The following is a 23,688-nucleotide window of genomic DNA, read 5'->3' on the forward strand; positions in this document are numbered from 1 at the left end:
TGTTTTTTGTTTGATTTTATTTCGACAATATGCTGCGTGCCAAAAAAAGCTTAAGCTGCATGCAGAAAAATGCCCCCTGGGCCGCACTTTGGACACCCCTCAACTTACAGTCTAAGAAAGGGGTTTGTATGGCTTGTTTTGTAAGCTTTATGAATATTTCCAAACATTGAGTGACTCATTCCTCGCCTGGTCATGCTGAATCTCCACACCAAGTTCCATGAAGATTGATGAGCCACCAGATGGACAATAAACATAAACAATAAACACAGAGTAGAACTATGCAAAGGCAAATTAGCAGTGGCGCTTACACATTGACTCAATTGGTTTTTCTCCCTTTTCACCAGATTTCCGATTCGCCATGTACCCTCCATCCATGATTGCCACTGGAAGTGTGGGGGCTGCAATCTGTGGCTTACAGCTGGACTCGGCAAACCAGTCCCAGTGGGGGGACAGTCTGACAGACCTGCTGGCCAAAATCACAAACACAGAAGTGGTGAGTTCATGCCCGCAACAGTCATTTTTTTAAATTTTGCCTTACATTCATTCTCTAAAACAATGTGCGTGGGGGCGATATTCGAAATATTGTTGGCATTCTCTTGGGCAGGACCATTCAACTGGTGGCCTGGGGAACCAGGAATAACACTGTCACAGCTCAAAACTTGTGAGACAGACATTTTTGCAGCAAATTCCTAAAAACACCAAAGCCCACCTGTTCTAAGGAGGAACTTGGTCCTTTGTAACGCATTGGAAGATTCTTGCATTGACATTTTAAAGGGGAACATTATCAGCAGACCTATGTAAGTGTCAATATATACCTTGATGGTGCAGAAAAAAGACCATCTATTTTTTTAACCGATTTCCGAACTCTAAATGGGTGAATTTTGGCTGATTCAACGCCTTTCTGTTTATCGCGCTGGAGGCGATGACGTCAGAATGTGACGTCGCCGAGGTAACACACCCGCCATTTTCATTTTCAACACATTACAAACACCGGGTCTCAGCTCTGTTATTTTCCGTTTTTTTGACTATTTTTTGGAACCTTGGAGACATCATGCCTGGTGGGTGTGTTGTCGGAGGGTGTAACAACACTAACAGGGAGGGATTCAAGTTGCACCACTGGCCCCAAGATGCCAAAGTGGCAAGAAATCTGCCGCCAGACCCCCATTGAATGTGCCAGAGTGTCTCCACATTTGAGCGGCGATGCTAAGACAGACATGGCACAGAGATGTATGGATAACCTGCAGATGCATTTGCAACTATAAAGTCAACTAAATCACAAAGGTGAGTTTTGTTGATTTTGACTGCCAGCTAATCGATGCTAACATGCTACGCTAATCGATGCTAACATGCTATTTACCGGCGGTGCTAAAGCAGACATGGCACAGAGATGTATGGATAACCTGCAGATGCATTTGTAACCATTAAGTCAACCAAATCACAAAGGTGAGTTTTGTTGATATTGACTGCCAGCTAATCGATGCTAGCGTGCTACGCTAATTGATGCTAACATGCTATTTACCGGCGGTGCTAAAGCAGACATGGCACAGAGATGTATGGATAACCTGCAGATGCATTTGCAACTATATTACGTTTCCTCCCACCCACATTTAATGATAAACAAACACTTACCAATCGACGGATTTAAGTTGCTCCAGTGTCACAAGATGCGAAAGTCCTGATCGTTTGGTCCGCACATTTTACCGGCGATGCTAACGCAGCTATTCGGCCATGCTATGGCTATGAATAGCGTCAATAGCTATTCGCTCAATAGCTTCAGTTTCTTCTTCAATATTTTCATACTCCAACCATCTGTTTCAATACATGCGTAATCTGTTGAATCGCTTAAACCGCTGAAATCCGAGTTTGAATCCGAGCTAATGTCGCTATATCTTGCTGTGGTATTCCCATTGTTTGTTTACATTGGCAGCACTGTGTGACGTCACAGGGAAATGGCCAGTGTCTTCGCAGAGAGCTGAAAATAAGGCACTTTAAAGCTTTATTTAGGGATATTCCGAGACCGGTAACATTTTTTTTAAAAATACAAAAAGCCACTGGGAACTGATTTTTATTGTTTTTAACCCTTTTGAAATTGTGATAATGTTCCCCTTTAACCTTGCCAGCAAACATCGAACACTGTCCTCCAAATTTTGTGATTTGCGTACTGTACAGGCCAAAAGTTTGGACACACCTCATTTCAATGGGTTTTCCTATTTTCATGACTATTTACATTGTAGATTGTCACTGAAGACATCAAAACTATGACACCTGTGAAGTGAAAACCCTTTCAGGTGACTACCTCTTGAAGCTCATTGAAAGAATGCCAAGAGTGTGGAAAACAGTAATCGGAGCAAAGGGTGGCTATTTTGAAGAAACCAGAATATAAAAAAATGTTTTAGTTATTTCACCTTTCTTTCTTAGGTATATAACTACACATGAGTTTTGATGCCTTCAATGACAATCGACAATGTAGTCATAAAAATAAAGAAAACCCTTTGAATGAGAAGGTGTGTCCAAACTTTTGGCCTGTACTGTACACGAGGCGTTCCTCAAGGCACCCCTCTAAGTCCTCTCTTTTTTGGCGGTGATATATGTATCCGTCGCTGGAGCTCGTTTACTTCAGATGCAGTCAGTAGTCATTTGTTCAACTTGTTTAGGGTTCTCGTGGTTCCATTTGAGGGTCCTCACTTTTTTGTCATTCGGGCTATTCGACTGGTGGGTCCAGAGTTCCGTTCAAGAAAGTTGTGAGGGACTCACATTTATGCAGTGAATTCTTAAATAAAACAGTAGAGTGCTGAAATAGATGATCTTTGACTAGCTTTTTCACATGTTTGGTGATTTGTACAATTGTCATGTGATCAGCTTAAGTAATGGAATGTTTGTTTCCTCCGCGTTGGGCTCCTTGTCAGAAAGTTGACTGTTGGGGAAGGAAGAAGGGAAAGGTTTCTGTCTGAGGAGGGCCTCCTCATATAAACAATGCTGGAAATGCTGTGGTGGGTAAGACGAGTTTAAACAGCGGCAGGACCTTTAGGCATACCTGGTATTCGTCATGCGGCGAGAAGTGTTGGCCGGTCTGGACGTGCTTATTTAGTGGCATGAAGCGAGTCACAATCATTTTTATTTGAACTTTCTTTTAAACACCGAGCCTCGATCGTTGAAGTCCAAATATCCAGCAATGATAGCGTTGAGTTTAGTTCAGGGGTCTCAAACTCAAATTGCCTGCAGTCCGCTGGTGGTATAGTTGGGCTGCACAAAGTATTCACTTCAGAATCACGTTTTAACCATGCGACTAAAGCAGCTATCCTAGGCCTTAAGTCAGGGGTCGGCAACCCAAAACGTTGAAAGAGCCGTATTGGCCCAAAAATACAAACGGCAAACATGTCTGGAGCCGCAAAAAATGAAAAGCCATATATAAGTCTTTTAATGAAGGCAACACATGATATAAGTATCTATATTAGCTATCATAGCCTACTATCAAAATGACTGTGTCACAGGCTTAAGCAAATCTTCGTTGACAGAAACGTTGAAATGTAATATTTATTCCACACATTTTTACAACATTAGAAACCATTAATAAATAACAGGCTACTCAGAAGGTGAGATAACTCCTAGAAATGACTGGCTTTCAATGGCCAAAGGTATAGATGTGTGTGTCTAAGTTAAAGGAAACGGCAGGCTGTCTTCTTTTAATAGATTTATTACAATCTTTGCAAGTTAGGTAATGTTTGCTGTGGTCTGGAACAACATGGCACGCAAACAGCTATCAGAAATGCAGCCAGGTACACACAGCTAATGTGTCATGAGACATGCAGATATAAATTAAATACACAGAGGACATAAGTAAAGGAAATTGGAGACATAGGAGAAAAAGAAAAGCGGCAGATCAACTGGTCTAAAAAGGAGGTCTATTTAAAGGCTAGAGTATGCAAATGAGTTTTAAGGTGAGACTTAAATGCTTCTACTGAGGTAGCATCTCGAACTGTTACTGGGAGGGCATTCCAGAGTACTGGAGCCCGAACGGAAAACGCTCTATAGCCCGCAGACTTTTTTTGGGCTTTAGGAATCACTAATAAGCCGGAGTCCTTTGAACGCAGATTTCTTGCCGGGACATATGGTACAATTCAATCGGCAAGATAGGATGGAGCTAGACCGTGTAGTATTTTATACGTAAGTAGTAAAACCTTAAAGTCACATCTTAAGTGCACAGGAAGCCAGTGCAGGTGAGCCAGTATAGGTATATATGTATGTATATATGTATATAAAGGTATATACAGTATAGGTATATATGTATGTATATATGTATATAAAGGTATACACAGTATAGGTATATATGTATGTATATATGTATATAAAGGTATATACAGTATAGGTATATATGTATGTATATATGTATATAAAGGTATATACAGTATAGGTATATATGTATGTATATATGTATATAAAGGTATACACAGTATAGGTATATATGTATGTATATATGTATATAAAGGTATATACAGTATAGGTATATATGTATGTATATATGTATATAAAGGTATATACAGTATAGGTATATATGTATGTATATATGTATATAAAGGTATATACAGTACAGGCGTAATGTGATCAAACTTTCTTGTTCTTGTCAAAAGTCTAGCAGCCACATTTTGTACCAACTGTAATCTTTTAATGCTAGACATGGGGAGACCAGAAAATAATACGTTACAGTAATCGAGACGAGACGTAACAAACGCATGGATAATGATCTCGGCGTCTTTAGTGGACAAAATGGAACGAATTTTAGCGATATTACGGAGATGAAAGAAGGCCGTTTTAGTAACGCTTTTAATAATCATTTCATATTCTTACACTGTTGAGTTCCCAAGGTCATGATGGTCATGGACACTTCTGCTCGCTTTTAGGAAGTTGCTCTTTGCGTTGCTTAGTGTGTCATTTTTGTGTTTGTAACTAACAATTACGACACTAAACTGTGCCGTTAAGTAGAGGGCCCTTGGGCAGCAAATTTGGGACCCCTGCTTTAGTTGGAACACAAATTCCTGTGTGCACACTACACAGGGGCATCTGTAGTCTCCCAAAACCCCGGTTTTGTTAAATCCCGAGCCAAAGGGAGACTGAAGAGGAGGCGGAGGTGGACCATCAGCCCTGCGTGGCGACAATTAAGTCCCTCCCGCCTCTTCCTTTGGGTCCTTAAAGCGTCCCTGCTGGAAAGCATGGCTCCCTCTGGTGTGTGCTGTGTGAAGTCTCGCTCACCAGCTGAGGAAAAACAAATAGTTTGCCTCAGCAGCACAGGACCTCAGTGTGTTTGGACTGCACGGTTCAGGACTCGAGGGAATTAAGTCGCTCTATGGCTCTGTGATCAACTCCCCACATTCCTGGATCCAGACAAGCCGTGCTTTGCAGCGCGGGCTGGAGGCGAAGCAGAGGGCACCTTTCCTAATTCAACATATATGAGGGACTTAAGTATAAACTGCTTAGAAGCTAGCCAAAAGCAAACATATTGGCTATGTTTTGGTTTGTAAAGTTACACAAGAACTTATATCAGATCCCCGCTCGAGAGACACAGCTTTAAGAAATATGAATTTATGCAAATGATGTTTATTTCTTTAAGACTTTTGATACTATTGAGCCATGCAGGCCCACTATAGTAGTCCTAGTTGAGTCCATCACCTCAGTGACCATTTAGACTGCAGTCACCAGGGTGGCAGTTGGAACCAAAGTCCAAGTGTACACATAAGCTTGTGTATTTGTATTTGGCCGGCTAGAGAGGAGAGCTCGAGCTAGTTAAAGCGCCGGGCCAAATTGGAGGGGAAAGTTTCGCCAAAGCTGCTGAAGTGGCTGCCAATGGCATCACGGCGCAGGCCGGCACCCTGCTGGCACCCTGCTGGCACCCTGCTGGCATCTCCGTTATCCACAAGCTGCGGTTTTCCAATGGAAATGTGACAAGGCCCAGTCGCCACCTTGGGCACGCTGGAAGAGTGTGTATCGCTGCACACACACACATGCGGTAGACTTCTAGTGGTAGTGGCCTGTGCAGAAAGAGATATTATGGACCCTTGAAGGTTCTATAGGAAGTCAGGGAAATAGCAATCATTGTTTTTGAAGTCAGTCAGCCATTATGAGCGGTCTCAACCAACGAACCATTGCGTGCGTATTTATTTTTGATTTTCACCGCATGAGAATAAACAAAATGTTTTTCAAGCGACGGCAGTTCAACATTGGGATCCTTTCCCCTCATTTGTGAATATTTAAATTGAAGCTGTGTTAACGCATTAACACACGTGGCTACAAAATGAACGAGTTACCGTATTTTACGGATTATATAGCGCGCACCAGATTATAAGGCACACCGCCGACGAATGGTCTATTTTCAATCTTTTTTCATATATAAGGAGCACCGGATTATAGGGCGCATTAAAGGAGTCATGTAAAAGAATAAAATTCTCAATGGAAAACACTTCCTTGTGGTCTACGTCATTGGTACCCAACCACCGGGCAGCTCAATTGGTACCGGGCCGCAGAAGAATTTTTTATAATTTTATTTTATTTTTTATTTTTATTTTTGATAAATCAACATAAAAAACACAAGATACACTTACAATTAGTGCACCAACCCAAAAAAACCTCCCCTTTTCATGACAAAAAAAAATAAAAAATAGTCCGGAAAATACGGTAATCATGTTAAATGAAATTGTACAAACAGTGACCAGGTTAAAGGGGAACATTATCACAATTTCAAAAGGGTTAAAAACAATAAAAATCAGTTTCCAGTGGCTTGTTTTATTTTTCGAAGTTCTTTTCAAAATTTTACACCTCCCGGAATATCCCGAAAACTGCTTCAAAGTTCCTGATTTTCACCATCGTTATATCCACTCGTCCATTTCCCTGTGACGTCACACAGTGCTGCCAATAGCATGTTAGCATCGATTAGCGTAGCATGTTAGCACCGATTAGCTGGCAGTCATGCCGTGACCAAATATGTGTGATTAGCACATAAGTCAACAACATCCACAAAACTCACCTTTGTGATTTCGTTGACTTTATGGTTGCAAATGCATCTGCAGGTTATCCATACATCTCTGTGCCATGTCTGTCTTAGCATCGCCGGTCAAATGTGAAGACACTCTGGTACATTCAATGGGGGTCTGGCGGCAGATTTCTTGCCAGTGGTGCAACTTGAATCCCTCCCTGTTAGTGTTGTTACACCCTCCGACAACACACCCACCAGGCATGATGTCTCCAAGGTTCCAAAAAATAGTCGTAAAAACGGAAAATAACAGAGCTGAGATCCGGTGTTTGTAATGTGTTGAAAATGAAAATGGTGGGTGTGTTACCTCAGTGACGTCACATTCTGACGTCATCACTAAAAGACCGATAAACAGAAAGGTGTTTAATTTGCTAAAATTCACCCATTTAGAGTTCGGAAATCGGTTAAAAATATACATGGTCATTTTTCTGCATCATCAAGGTATATATTGACACTTGCATAGGTTTGCTGATAATGTTCCCCTTTAACATGTAAAAGATGTGCATTCAAGTAAACGACTTTCACGAATGAGTACATTTGTGCATGTGTCAAAAATGTCGAGGTCTCCTTTTTATTATAATGCCGTCTAACAAACAGTACTTTTGTTGCTGCTGTTGTTGTTTTTGCGCTATAAAAACGCATTATTTTTTAGTAATACATCAATTAATCCATGTTTGCATGGTGTGAAATAACGCCACATTTTAATAATAATCTGCTGCATTTTGTGATTAAATGTTATAATAACATTTAACGCACTTTTTACACGTTGCAAAAGTAATTACAAAATGCTGCATAAACAACAACATGCAATTGAACATTTATTGCATAAATATTTTTTCTGTTTCATGTTTGTAGTAGTATTTGTTATTCTTCGTATTTTATCGTGGTGTCAAATGTAGCTTACCACCATTAATAGGCTGAATGTGGAGTGAATAAATAATAGCTTCTAATCTCAGTTCTCTCTGTAAAGCACTTTGAGTTTCTATAAAAGTGCTATATAAATCTAGTCCATTATTATTATGTATAGTACAATATTAGCAGCTTTTTTATCTAGCTTGCGTTCACATTCCCGATAGTAATCGTTACATTTGATTTATGTTTGACCAATGAGAAGATGAAGTATTTCTCGTTGTTCTAATAGTTTTCCTAATGAAGGCATCAACTTTGATGGTTTATTACATAATTCACCATATTGTTACATTCTGTTAAAAAAAGAAAGTGCAACATTCACATTTTATAACGTTTTCCAGTATCTGACAAGGTATTACAAAATGCATCAACAATTATTTCACAACGCATTCAAGAATTGTACAACAAAGGTGTTCATTATTACAAGATGAGGTCAACGTTGATGACATCATTACATAGTTCATCATTATGACATAATGCTGCTTAGTAATAATGATCAGGCTATGAACAACATAACACATTAGACATCAACGGACTAATCGTTCTTAGAAATGGCCTCATTGGGTGGTAGATTTTACGTTGACAAAAGTGGTGGAGCATGTACAGTACGGGCCAAAAGTGTGTTACACACCATCTCATTTTCTTTCATTTCTGACTATTTACATTCTAGATTGACTTTTTTCCACACTCTTGGCGTTCTCTCTGAGCTTCAAGAGGTAGTCACCTGAAATGGTTTTCACTTCATTGTGCTTGAAGCTCATGCAGAGAATGCCAAGAGTGTGCAGAGGAGTAATCAAAGCAAAGGGTGGCTATTTTGAAGAAACTAGAATATAAAACATGTTTCCAGTTATTTCATCTTTTTTGTGTGAAGTACAAAACTCCACATGTGTTCATTCATAGTTTTAATGCCTCCAGTGACAATCTACAATGTAAATAGTCATGAAAATAAAGAAAACACATTGAATGAAGGAGAAGGTGTGTCCAAACTTTTGTCCTGTATTATTAATAAGAAGAACATGGACAACACAACACGCTCATTTAACATCTTTATTAACTACCGTGTTTTTCGCACCTGTTGAAAATGCATAATAAAGAAGGGAAAAAAACATCAAAAAGTCGCACTGGGGTATAAGTCGCATTTTTGGGGAAAATTTATTTGATGAAACCCAACACCAAAAATAGACATTTGAAAGGCAATTTAAAATAAATAAAGAATAGTGAAGAAGAGGCTGAATAAGTGTAGGTTATATGAGGCATAAATAAGCAACTGCTATGTTAAGCTAACATATTATGGTAAGAGTCATTCAAAGAACTAGAACATATAGAACATGCTATACCTTTACCAAACTATCTCTCACTCCTAATCCATAAATCCCATGAAATCTCATACGTCTAGTCTCTTACGTCAATGAGCTAATTAATATTATTTGATATTTTACGGTAATGTGTTAATAATTAAGTCGCACCCCCCGCCAAACTATGAAAAAAACTGCGACTTATAGTCCGAAAAATACGGTATGCACTTCAACTGCCACATAAGTGTAAAAAGTCTAAAATGCTCTAGCACAGGGGTAGGGAAGCTATGGCTCTAGAGCCAGATGTGGCTTTTTTGATGACTGCATCTGGCTCTCTGATAAATCTGAGCTGACATTGCTTAACACGATAAGTCATGAATAATTTCACTTGTAATCACAGTGTTAAAAATAACATTCAAAATATAAAACATTCTCATGCATTTTTATGTTTAAGAAGTTGCGTTAATGGTAAGAAGTAATTTATTTATTATTGGTTAGTGTGGGGCTTGTCCTCCTGGGGGTTCTTCAGACCACCAAGCACCGACATGAGAGCCTGTTTTAGGGTAAAATATTGTTTTTTTTTTCAATTAGTCTCTCAGTTGCTTTTCAGCAATTGTCTTTTTCTCTTTCGTCCTCACTCGCGCTCTGGCTCCAGCCCCAACCTTGTCTCTCCTCCTGGCTGCTGCTTATAACAGAGCGACAGGTGATTAGATAAAAAGGCCCAGGTGGGCCTTCTACGCACCTGTCGCTGATTTCGAGGCCGATCCTGGCAACATCCCGCTTCACTGCAGGCCACGTCCCCTCCACAGTTAGCTTCAGAATAACAATGTTATTACAAAGAATAAGAGACCTATTGTACTCTAAAAATGTTGGTCTTACTTAAAAATGCACGCGTTTAGCTGTGTTCAGTGTTAAAAACAAACATTATATGGCTCTTAGGGAAATACTTTTTAAAATATTTGGCTTCTTGGCTCTCTCAGCCAAAAAGGTTCCAGACCCCTGACCTAGCATAACATTAACTACGGATCTGTTTTTTGTTTTTTTTAATCTTGGTTCCGCTACTTTTTGCAACTTCTGGTACTGGAGAAGTGGTGACTATTGTAGTCTCGTCGTAGAGACAGAGGGACACCACTTCCGACTTTTTTTTTTTTTTTTTTAAATACAATTTCACTTCAGTTTTATGGAAGTCTCCCATTCATGTTTTTTTAGTGCTTTTTTTTTTGTGCTCATGTTTATTTTGGAAGACGATCCCTGAACTAAGGGAGCTGTTTTGGGCTACAGAAAAATAAAGAAGGGTGGTATTTCCATGCTGTCAGCCTCTTTCCGGAAGATTCCTGAAGATAAGTTTGTCGATTGTTGTGCGTCTGCCAGCTCTGACCATGCAGTCGTGTGTGGTGCCGCCCGCTCTTGAAACGCATTCCATGACTTCACACATTTCTTCCTTTTGGTTTTGTCTGTCTGCACGACTTCCCCCCCGTTGCCAGTGTCACAGAGGCCGCCCAGGAATTGTGTGTGCGTGCCTTTCCACAAAGATGGATAGCTGCAATATGATGGATGCCTGAGGTGGGCGAACTGTAACAACATCGCTGCTGTTGGTCTGAAAACACTGCTGATGTTTCCAGTAGTCACACATTGAAGCCATTAAACATTCTCAAATAAAGCCTGTAAGGCTTGGCAAGTTGTCGCAGTTGCCGCTTTAAGGCGCACCAGAGCCTGTGCGAGTGTCTTATTAGAAGTGAAGGCCAGCATTCTTGTGGTAGAACACAGGCGGGTCTTCTACACAATCAGAGCATTGCTTCCTTTTCACACAGCGTTTGAGATTTTATGACCATTGGGGCACATGTTAGTGTGTGTGCGTATACACACTAACATGTGCTCCATTAGGGCAAGTGTGGCCCGCAGCACATCATTCTAAAAATACTCAAATCTATATATATATATATATATAATCAATTCAGTGGTTGCTGCGTAGATGCTATATATCAGGGGTAGGGAAGCTATGGCTCTAGAGCCAGATGTGGCTCCTTTGATGACTGCATCTGGCTCTCTGATAAATCTTAGCTGACATTGCTTAACACGATAAGTCATGAATAATTCTGCTGGTAATCACAGTGTTAAAAATAACGTTCAAAATATAAAACATTCTCATGCATTTTAATCCAACCATTCATTTTCTATCGCACCTGTTCAAGAAGTCGCATTAATGGTAAGAAGTATTATATTTATTATTGGTTAGCTTTAGAATAACAATGTTATTAAAAAGAATAAGAAGTGAAGTATATAGCGCTTTTTCTCTAGTGACTCAAAGTGCTTTACATAGTGAAACCCAATATCTAATTTTTACATTTAAAGCAGTGTGGGTGGCACTGGGTGCAGGTGGGTAAAGTGTCTGGCCCAAAGACACAACGGCAGGGACTAGGATGGTGGAAGCGGGGATCAAACCTGCAACCCCCAAGTTATTGACACGGCCGTTCTACCAACCGAGCCCCAACTTAATACACCCTAAAAATGTTGGTCTTACTTAAAAATGCACGCATTTAGTTGTATTCAGTGTTAAAAAATATGATATGGCTCTCACGGAAATACATTTGATCATATTTGGCTTTCATGGCTCTCTCAGCCAAAAAGGTTCCCGACCCCTGCTCTATAATATATAGCATCTACGCAGCAACCACTGAATTGAATTATATTATATAGATTATTGTATTATATATTGTATATATATATTGTATGTGTGTAGGGGTAGGACCTAATAAGTTGACTTCTTCCCACTCCCTTTTCAGCCAATCTTGACATCTACAAAAGATTAGTCACATGTAATGTTTTCAATGTAGCTGTAAAAATAATGTGTATATATATATATATATTTCTTTTGTATTTTATGTCATTCTTTTGTTTTGTTTGCATGGCTCAAAATAAAACCATTCATTCATTCATTCATATATACAGTTTTTAAACATTAAAACGTGGAATAAAAGAGCAAATAGGTGAAATGCAATGAGAAAAAGTTGCATTGTTGACTAACACCATTTTTTAAATAATTTCTCAAAAAATAATAATGATTAAAAATCAATGTTGCTATAAATTGATTGATTTAAAGACAAAAAGGACATAAATACAACAAACATAAAAACATGATAAATATGAAAATTTGAAAAAAAAATTCCATACTAATTATATACTAACTCTAATTATAATAATTATCCTATTGATTGTTATTATAAATATACTAAACCAATTACAATATATTATCTGAAGCTGATATAGAGATTTAAGCAAGGGTGTCCAAACTTTTTCCACTGAAGGCCACACACTGAAAAATCAAATCAAGCGGTGGCCATTTTGATGTTTTTTTAAATTTCAAAAACCAATACAATATATGTATAAAAAATAGACATTTAGGCCTCCACTCAGTGCCCATAGGATTTTGGTCAAAAAAATATTAGAAATGTGTCATTATTCAGTATTATTATTTGTATTATTTTTCAAGTTTTAAATCTCTACATCAACATTAGGTCATTCTGTCAATATAACATTTTCAAAAATTTAAGTTGTATGCTCTTTTTGTCAAAGAAAACCCTGTTTTTTATGGAAAAAACACAAAATATGCAATATTTTCACCTAATACATTTTTTAAGTGGAATATTTGAGATTATATAATAATTGGAGCCTTAAAAAGGTCAATAACTCATAACACCATTGATTATAATTCATTATAATTGTTTTGGAGCAATGACTCTTAAAAACAAATCACACCAAAATTATTGGAGATCCACACATTTAAGTGTTACAAAATAAATCATATTTATTTTTTTACTGTTTACTTTAACATAATAATCTTGAGATCATCATCAGATCTATACGTTAATTATAAGTTGTATTGTTGTTTGTTTGTTTTCGGCCCTTTTTTAAAACAAAAAATTCCCCAAAAACCGCTCCATTTTTTATATGGCAAACACAAAACATGCATATTTCCCCCAAAACGTCTCAAAGTGGAATATTTAATGTGACGTAATTGCAGCCTTAAATAGGTGGATAATTCATAATGACATTGATTTTGATACATTATTATGTTTTAAAGAAAGAAACAGCCTGCATGGCAACTTTGTGTTTGCAGAGTAAACATTGCAACATTTTCTTGCTACATTTCACCTGTTTGCTCATTTATACCACTCTTTATGTTTTACATTTTTTCAATGGTGTTTTCCAAATGTGCCGTTGGGCCGTTAAAAAAAGAAATGGCCCCTGGGCCGCACTTTGGACACCCCTGCTTTAGAGCACGGGCGCCGGCCAGGTCAATCAGAGGCGAACTTAGGAACCATGTACTACATTGTCATCTATAAATGGCCCTGAAACGGGTCTAAAATTCAGGCACGTCTCATCCACGTTTGGCCGGGTTGACCTTTGACATCATGACCTTTTTTTGTCAGTGAGCTGAGTGCCACTCCTGAGGAGGCGCTCTCTTGTGGTCATGTCTTGTTTCTTCCTGGCCCGGCGGCATCAGAAACTTCAACACGGGCTCAAACTGTGGTTCAGCAGGATTAAATTAGTTGCAGTTTAACAAAAAAAAAAGAGAGAAATGTTCTCACCCCCCTCACAGGTTACCTTCGAATCAGCAACGATTGTACTTTTGTCATTTTGTATGACAACTTTTGTTGTCATACCATCTCCCTGCCACTAGAGAGCAGTGTTCTGCATCAACTATCAGTGTTGCTGTCAATGCAACATCTCTGGGATGCTTTTGCTAACACACTATTCAACACTCGGCACACACACACACACACACAGTACTCCCCCCCCCCCCCCCCCCATCCATCACAGACGGATATGAAGGCTCAGTGCTTGTTGAGAGCCTCCTCTCCCAGGTGGATTCTCGCATTGCCGCGGCCGCCTCTGATTGTGAAAGGCGAGCCGGCCGGGTCTCACGCGGATCCCCCGCAGGCAGGCAGGCAGGCAGGCCGGCACAAGGACTGGCTCTCGTTAAAAAGGCACCACCTTTGTGTTTCCCACAGGAGGTGGATGTAATTAACATAGCTCCGGTCGTACCTGTGTTTTCAGTCGGCGATGTCAAGGCTTCCTCTGTTAGGGTTTTCGCAATTAGGTGGGTGGTTGGTTGGGGAAGGCGCAGGTGGGGGCGGTCCTCGGTGCACAACCCTGGTGGGCTGACGTAATGCGGGGATTAGGTCTGTGTCCGCCCCTCGGTGCTGCTGGGAAGTCGGCGGTCATTTAAAAGGTCTGGCAGACGGAGGGCCCCTTCTCACTCGGCACAGTTCACATTCCTGTGATTCACAATGATGGCCAGTTTCCTACAGAAGCCGTGTTTCTACCAAGTGCTGCAGTTTAAAATGGTAAAGCCAGCCCCAACAAGTATCTGCAATTAGTGGACCTGTAGCAAGGCTCCACTAATCCAGTATTGAGGCTTTTTGATTCTCCAGGGCAGCTGGTCAGCAACCTTTTCGAAGCCCAAGATCCCTGGTCTTGGTCAAAAGTCAACGCATGATTGAAAGCGGGGTTTCTTAACCACGAGCACCAAAATGATATGTTTCTCAGCTGTGACCTGTTTGTATCGCAGCGAGCAGTTGTAATACACTTTTCCACCACTTGTGGCAGTAATGACAATCTCAAACAAACAGAAGAAGTCTGAAACTACAGTCATAGAGATGTTCATTAAGCGCAAAAATGATGACTTAAGTGGTGAAGCTGTATTTTCATATGCACTTAAATTCTATTGAAATTTTCATTTTGAAACGTATATAGTGACAAGCAGTAGGAAATGGATGGATGGATATTTTACTACTATTTGATATTGCGTTAGAATGTATTTATTTTAGTACTGCATATCTGTAAGTAAATCATTCCCTTATTATTAGTCCCCTCTTTTGTAGTTTTTTTTTTTTTTTACTAGTATTCATTTTTGTAATCAGGAGTTTCTTAAGCTCAAAAATGAGGACTAAAGTGGTGAAGCTGTACACTTGAATTCTATTGACAGTTTAATTTTGAAACATATATAGTGACAAGCGGTAGAAAACGGATGGGTGGATAAATTACTACCATTTAATAGTGAGTTAGAATGTATTTATTTTAGTACTGTATATTTGTATGTAAATGATTCCCTTATTATTAGTCCCCTCTTTTGCAGTTTTTTTATTATTATTAATTGTTTTGTAATCAGGAGTTTCTTGAGCTCAAAAATGATGACGAAAGTAGTGAAGCTGGATTTTAGTTTGCACTTAAATCGTAATGACAGTTTAGTTAAAAAACATGCAATATTAATTGTTTGTTTTATCACACCATGATTATATCTACATTTATTTTTCGTCAGTTCCTTTTCATGCAGTATTTTTGATTATTACTTATTTTTCTAATCAGCCCAAGTTGGAGGTTCATGTGTTAAATAAGTGTTAGTCTTTGTGATTAACGCCTGTTTTTTTAATCATTTGAAATAGTTGCATAATTATTGAACACAATCTATCAAGAGTAAGATGACTAATTCAATGTTAATATTTGAGTGGGGCCCCTCTGCAGTGGAAAAGTTGGCCCTCAAAGTCTAAAAGGGGGGGGAAAAAAACCTTGATTTAATACAGTATATAAACAACCTATTTTTTGGGAAGTTTGTAGAAAGGCTTCAGAAAGTGATACATTGTGAAATGTAATTATTTTTTTATTATTAATGTGCACAATTAAACTTTTTCCTATGGCTTTTGCTGTATTTTTCCAAATGTTGCATATTTTGTTTCTGTTAAATTTTGTTTGTGAGGGCAAATAAAAAAAGGAGCCACAGGTCAAACATGAGGCCACGGAAACAGGGCTGAGCGTGACGTCAACTCTGGGAGCAAGCACAACTATCTTTCATTTGTGTGCGTCTTGCAGCAAGCCATTAATTGTAATTAAAGAGAGAAGGGCGGTGTTATTGCAGCTTGAACAAATCTAGATTTTTTTTTTTGGTGCACATCACGTCAGAAGAAATTGAAACCGGCGAAACGCAACAAAATGCTTGCTTGAAGAGCAGTTTGACAAATGAAGGTGCTAAACGTAGGTTAATATATGCTAAGCACAACAGCAATCTTACAGTCGCTTTGTGATATGCTTGACAAAGTATATAAACAACCTATTTTTGGGGAATTTTGTAGAAAGGCTTCTTTCTGAAAGTGATACATTGTAAAATGTAATTATTTTTTTGTCCCTGACTCTTCCTGGCAAAATTGTACACACCCGCTAGCACCAAACAACGCCCCCGCCCACCTCAACCGACGCACGGTTTGGTGCTAGCAGGTGTGTATAATTTAGCCAGAAAGAGTCAGGGACGCATGGGATTGTGGGTATTTGTACTGTTGTGTTTATGTTGTCTTACAGTGCGGATGTTCTCCCGAAATGTCTTTGTCATTCTTGTTTGGTGTGGGTTCACAGTGTGGTGCATACTAGTAAGAGTGCTGAAGTTGTTTATATTACAACCCTCAGTGTAACCTGTATGGCTGTTGAACAAATATGCCTTACAGCGGTGTGCGTGCTTCTGCAGAAAACACGTACAACGTGTAACTGGGCTGGTAAGCTGTTTGTGCATATTGTAGAGGGCTGTATGGATGAATATCATCAGATATTCGCGAGAATAAATACTTTGAGAATTCGGGAAACTCCGGAAAATATGGGAGGGTTGGCAAGTGTAATGCTTTTTTAAATACATTTTTTATAAATGGTTGATTAATGATATATAAATCAAGCATTTATAAATACACGTCAGTAGGCTAAATGAACCTCTTCAACATAAGTGTAATGCTGTCAAGCGGCATTCATGTAAAACTCGCGGGCCGCACTAACATTAAGTTTTCTCATTAAGGTGCGGGCCGCGTGTCCGAGACCCCTGCTTTATATATTGAAAAAAAAACTCTGTATGCAGTGTTATTTCATTTTAAATTTCAAAAGAGTTTTGCGGCTCCCATTGTTTTCTTTATTTTGTGAAACGGGTCAAAATGGCTCTTTGAGTGGTAAAGGTTGCCGACCCCTGGTTTAGGCGGTGGCTCTTTGTTGTTAAAGGGGAACGTTATCACAATTTCAAAAGGGTTAAAAAGAGTAAAAATCAGTTTCCAGTGGCTTGTTGTATTTTTTGAATTTTTTTTCCAAATTTTACCGGTCCCGGAATATCCCTAAATAAAGCTTTAAAGTGCCTTATTTTCGCTCTCTGCGAAGACACTGGCCATTTCCCTGTGACGTCACACAGTGCTGCCAATGTAAACAAACAATGGGAATACCACAGCAAGATATAGCGACATTAGCTCGGATTCAAACTCGGATTTCGGCGACTTAAGCGATTCAACAGATTACGCATGTATTGAAACAGATGGTTGGAGTATGAAAATATTGAAAAAGAAACTGAAGCTATTGAGCGAATAGCTATTGACGCTATTCGGCCATAGCGTGGGTGTACCTAATGAAGTGGCCCATAGCATGGCTGCCTTATTAGCATCGCCGGTAAAATGTGCGGACCAAACGATCAGGACTTTCGCATCTTGTGACACTGGAGCAACTTAAATCCGTCGATTGGTAAGTGTTTGTTTCGCATTAATTGTGGGTATCTAGTTTCAAATGTACATACAGCTAGCGTAAATAGCATGTTAGCATCGATTATCTGGCAGTCTTGCCGTGACCAAATATGTCTGATTAGCACATAAGTCAACAACATCCACAAAACTCACCTTTGTGATTTCGTTGACTTAATGGTTGCAAATGCATCTGCAGGTTATCCATACATCTCTGTGCCATGTCTGTCTTAGCATCGCCGGCAGACACTCTGGTACATTCAATGGGGGTCTGGCTGCAGATTTCTTGCCAGTGGTGCAACTTGAATCCCTCCCTGTTAGTGTTGTTACACCCTCCGACAACACACCCACCAGGCATGATGTCTCCAAGGTTCTAAAAAATAGCCGAAAAAACGGAAAATAACAGAGCTGAGACCTGGTGTTTGTAATGTGAAAATGAAAATGGCGGGTGTGTTACCTCGGTGACGTCACGTTCTGACGTCATCGCTAAAAGACCGATAAACAGAAAGGCGTTTAATTTGCCAAAATTCACCCATTTAGAGTTCGGAAATCGGTTAAAAAAATAGATGGTCTTTTTTCTGCACCATCAAGGTATATATTGACGCTTGCATAGGTCTGTTGATAATGTTCCCCTTTAAGACGGCCACCTTAACAACAAAGCGCTACAGGAAACCCTGCGCTTTGTGACTTCAATAATAAATATGGCAGTGCCATGTTGGCATTTTTTTCCATAACTTGAGTTGATTTATTTAGGAAAACCTTGTTACATTGTTTAATGCATCCAGCGGGGCATCACAACAAAATTAGGCATAATAATTTGTTGATTCCACGACTGTATATATCGATATGGTTTGACATCGGAATCGGTTATTAAAGGGGAACATTATCAGCAGACCTATGTAAGTGTCAATATATACCTTGATGGTGCAGAAAAAAGACCATTTTTTATTTAACCGATTTCCGAACTCTAAATGGGTGAATTTTGGCAAATGAAATGCCTTTCTGTTTATCGCGCTGGAGGCGATGACGTCAGAATGTGACGTCGCCGAGGTAACACACCCACCATTTTCACATTACAAACACCGGGTCTCAGCTCTGTTATTTTCCGTTTTTTTGACTATTTTTTGGAACCTTGGAGACATCATGCCTGGTGGGTGTGTTGTCGGAGGGTGTAACAACACTAACAGGGAGGGATTCAAGTTGCACCACTGGCCCCAAGATGCCAAAGTGTCTGCCGCCAGACCCCCATTGAATGTACCAGAGTGTCTCCACATTTGACCGGCGATGCTAAGACAGACATGGCACAGAGATGTATGGATAACCTGCAGATGCATTTGCAACCATTAAGTCAACCAAATCACAAAGGTGAGTTTTGTTGATGTTGACTGCCAGCTAATCGATGCTAACATGCTACGCTAATCGATGCTAACATGCTATTTACCGGCGGTGCTAAAGCAGACATGGCACAGAGATGTATGGATAACCTGCAGATGCATTTGCAACTATATTACGTTTCCTTCCACCCACATTTAATGATAAACAAACACTTACCAATCGACGGATTTAAGTTGCTCCAGTGTCAAAAGATGCGAAAGTCCTGATCGTTTGGTCCGCACATTTTACCGGCGATGCTAACGCAGCTATTCGGCCATGCTATGGCTATGAATAGCGTCAATAGCTATTCGCTCAATAGCTTCAGTTTCTTCTTCAATACTTTCATACTCCGACCATCTGTTTCAATACATGCGTAATCTGTTGAATCGCTTAAGTCGCTGAAATCCGAGTTTGAATCCGAGCTAATGTCGCTATATCTTGCTGTGGTATTCCCATTGTTTGTTTACATTGGCAGCACTGTGTGACGTCACAGGGAAATGGCCAGTGTCTGCGCAGAGAGCTGAAAATAAGGCACTTTAAAGCTTTATTTAGGGATATTCCGAGACCGGTAAAAAAATTTAAAAAATTCAAGAAATACAACAAGCCACTGGGAACTGATTTTTATTGTTTTTAACCCTTTTGAAATTGTGATAATGTTCCCCTTTAAGAGTTGGACAATATCTGCATAGAAGCTGTTATCCGACATGTGTAGTAAGAGTACATGTGTGTGTGGTTGCATTGCAGGATGTTCTGAAAGAGTGCCAGGAGCAGATTGAGCGCGTGTTAGAGAGCAGCCTGCGTGAGGGCCGGCAGCAGCAGCAGCAGCAGCAGCAGCAGCAGACCCAGCGAGGCCCCAGCACTAAAGGCCTGGACGAGCTGGACCAGTCCTCCACCCCGACAGACGTCCGCGACATCAACTTGTGAACCGCCGGAGTACGCCGCTGCACCAGGATTTACAAGGAGAAGAAGAAAAAGAAAAAAATAAGAATCACGAAAAGAAAAAAAAGAACAAAAAAACAAAATGTTAAAAACACAAGCCCTTTAAAAGAAAAAGAACAATGCTTGCTAGTTTTTTTGTAGGTTTTTTTTTTCTGTTTCTTCAAGACAACGACAACAAAGAAAACGCCTGCCCCCGCGAAATAGATTTTTGGAATGGGTCTAAAAGCAACAGATTTGGGGCGCGATGACGCTCCGTGGTGCCTTGGATACACAGAAGGGAAACCAATCATATTTGCATTCTGCCTTTGATTGTATGGAACGATCGTTAAGTTATATCGTGAAACCTTAGCTGGATCGGCACAAAAAGTCGCATACGTGGGATCAAAGCATGAGCTTCGTTTTCTTCTCTCTCTCTCTCTCTCTCTCTCTCGTGGATTCTACTCATGCTATCTTCGCTCGGACGTGGACGCTTAACAATCCAGGGAAGAGATGAACTATTAGCCGTAGTAATTATTATTAGTGGTAATATTATTTGACATCGTTTTGAGTAGTCGAGATCAATAAGCTCCTTGTGTCAGGCTGCTTGTTAGTGGATTCAGTGTGTGTGTGTGTGTGTGTGTGTGTGTGTGTGTGTGTGTGTGCGTAGTCTGAATGGGATCCTGTATCTAAATTAGCAGTAAACATTGTAAGGCGCGAGGCACTTACGCTGTTAGAAGACGATACATACATACTTTGTCTATCAGTATAACGGGCGTCTATGCTGTGTCACTGCCTGCATTCATCCATGGACTCCCGGCGGCCAGCAATAAACGGCTGCACCAACTATGAATGAGAAAAAGGTCGTGAGAGCGAACTCGGTGCCCCCCTATTGTCCCCCCCCCCCCCCCCCCCCCCCCGCATACGTGAGGCGTTTTTTTATTTTGCGGTTTAACGATTGATATTGTCACACGATGTTACAATGTTGCGTCGGCTTTGGCGGAGCGCGTTGAGGAGCACATCGGAGGTCGACGGAATGACGAATAAGGTGCGCGCCCCCTCCCCCGCCCTGTAGAGTTGAGATGGAAACGTTTGACGGATTGAAAGAAAACAATTTACGCGGATGCCGGATAAGGAACTGCCAGATCGAGTGAGGATATGAACTTGCTTGGGAGGAGTGCGTGTTGTGTTTTGTTTTTGTTTTGTTTTTTAGCTCCCCTATACGATTTCAATGGCAAAGCACTTTGAGAACATGCTCCCCAGGAGATGCGTCAAAATAAAAAAAATGGCGGTAATTCGGAGGCGGGCGGGTGTTGTTGATTTTCTTTTTTTTTTTTTCTTTTTTTTTTTTTATATATATAAACGTTGTCGGGCTGGTTTCCCAATCACCCCTTTCCCCCCCTCTTGTTCAAGCATAAGGACATTCCAATCAAAAAAGAAAAAACATTCCTACTCAAGCAAAAGACCAACATTGACCCATTTTGATCCCCAGGATTGGAACAAAAATAAGACAGTTCACTCATCTGTGGGTTTCCTTTTACACTGTCAAGACATGATCTTTTGTTTTCCCTTTTTTTTTTTTTCTTGTACTTGAATTGTTGTATTTATCTGCATCACAGCCACAGTCGAGTCACACAGGGCGGCGGTCGGGTGGTCGTAACATCCAATATTTGCACATGTTCTTCGGAGGCCAATGAGTTGATTTATTTTACGTGTCCAAACCACCACAAGTGACGCGTGTTGCTGTTCACTTTTTTAGTTTTATTTCTTTAACGTCACCGTCGTCCTCTTTGAGCTTTGCTGCTTCAAAATCATCCACCAGGAGGGCCGGTCAGGCAGAGAAACGTTTTTTTTTGTGTGTGTGTGTGTGTGTGTGTTAGAGTGTTGTTTTCGAACGCCGCACACGCTTAAGGTTGTCGTATTTTTGACTCACGAAAGACTTGAGGAGAATGTGTGGACATGTTTGAAATAATTGCGCCCCACCCCCTTCATTTGTTCCTCTGCCGGATGTAAGCTCTCACCCAAACCTTGTTTTTGTTTTTTTCCCTTTCCTGCAATTTCTTGTATCAATTTGTGTTATTGATATATTCTACGGGGCGACCAGACCCACAAAAGGGTTTTTTTGTTTGTTTTTTTTTCTTTGTAAGATTTAGAGATACTGTATTCCAAAGTGAAGAGAGGACAGAGGAGGTGTGAAGACATCAAGAAAAAAAAAGAAAAAAAGAGTTGTTGTCTTTTTGCGCTGCTAAAAGCTATGAATTTGTTTCATTTATACAAAATAACATTACAGAGTTGTGATGTGTCACTTGAGTGTGCTGCTATTTTATAAACATTTGTATTATAATATAATTATTTTACTGCTTAAGAGATAAAAATTCAGAAACAACGAAGTAGAAGGTGATAGAAGAACATGGAATGAGTATCCGACTGGAAATGTTCTTTGTACAGTTTTTGCTTAAATAGCATGTCTCCTTTACCCCTTTTGTTTTTTTAAATCTATTTTGCTATTTTTCTTTAGTCACATTCTGCATCGATGGTATATGTCCTATACCTCAGGATTACTGGCGACATTCAACAAAACAAAACAACCAATCCATCATCGATACCTCTGCAGCTTAGGGAGCCTGGAATAGAATAGAAAAGAATACATTAGCATTTTGGTGGCTGCACCTGCTGTTTGGCTTCCACTTGGACTTACTGGAGGGGGGGGGTGGGGGGGGGGGGGGGGGGGGGGGGTGTTCTGTCTAGCTTGTTGAAAAGCTGGTGTTGGTGCTACATCTGACGTGTGTGTGATGGAGGCTACAACAGCATTCCAATGACGGCCAAAGTACTGAAGTTGCTCTGCACGCTCACAATCACCCTGAATGTGGATTATGAGAAGGTGACCTGCACCTCGTTTGTACTCGGAAATATTGGGATATCTGGAAGTTTGAATAGAGCAGGTTTCCCTTTCGGGCCCGACCCCTGGCCCCCCCACCCCCCCGGTTCCCCTCCTCCTCCACCACCAGAACTCACATCATGTACCTCAAATGTCTGTTGCACAACCTCTGTTCAATAAACTTCTGCTTTAAAGGGTGTGACACCACATCAGCTCACTGCTCTTTTCCATGTCTCCCTTCATCCAAGTCCATATTGTATGCTTGGAATATGGAATATATATATATATATATATATATATATATATATATATATATATATATATATATATATATATATATATATATATATATATATACACAAAGGGTGGCTATTTTGAAAAAAATACAATATAAAACACGTTTTCATGTTTTACATATATATATGTATATATAAAACATGAAAACATGTTTTATATTGTATTTTTTTCAAAATAGCCACCCTTTGCTCTGATTACTTTTTTGCACACTTTTGGCATTCTCTTGATGAGCTTCAAGAGGTATGTATGTGTATATTTATATATGTGTATATATGTATGTATATATATATATGTATGTTTATATATGTGTATGAATATATATATATCTATATGTACATTATATATATATATATATATATATATATATGTAAGTGTGTGTATATGAGTATGTATGTATGTGTGTGTGTATGTGTATATATATGTGTGTGTGTATATATATGTGTGTATATATATATATATATATGC

General features: G+C 39.7%; 1 protein-coding gene across 2 annotated transcripts in view; it reads left to right on the top strand.

Annotated features, from left to right (window-relative positions):
* The window catches only part of ccnd2a (cyclin D2, a), a 60,107-nt gene extending 36,974 nt beyond the window's left edge, over positions 1-23,133 (top strand). For both annotated transcript variants that reach the window (XM_061918010.1, XM_061918011.1), the window contains exons 4-5: positions 345-493; positions 19,878-23,133. In XM_061918010.1, coding sequence (XP_061773994.1) covers positions 345-493; positions 19,878-20,057 — 329 coding nt within the window. In that variant the 3' untranslated portion in view covers positions 20,058-23,133. The remainder of the gene's footprint in view (positions 1-344; positions 494-19,877) is intronic.
* Positions 23,134-23,688: the final 555 nt, after the last annotated feature.

This window comes from Nerophis ophidion, linkage group LG12 (assembly GCF_033978795.1).
Source record: "Nerophis ophidion isolate RoL-2023_Sa linkage group LG12, RoL_Noph_v1.0, whole genome shotgun sequence".
Lineage (NCBI taxonomy): Eukaryota > Metazoa > Chordata > Actinopteri > Syngnathiformes > Syngnathidae > Nerophis > Nerophis ophidion.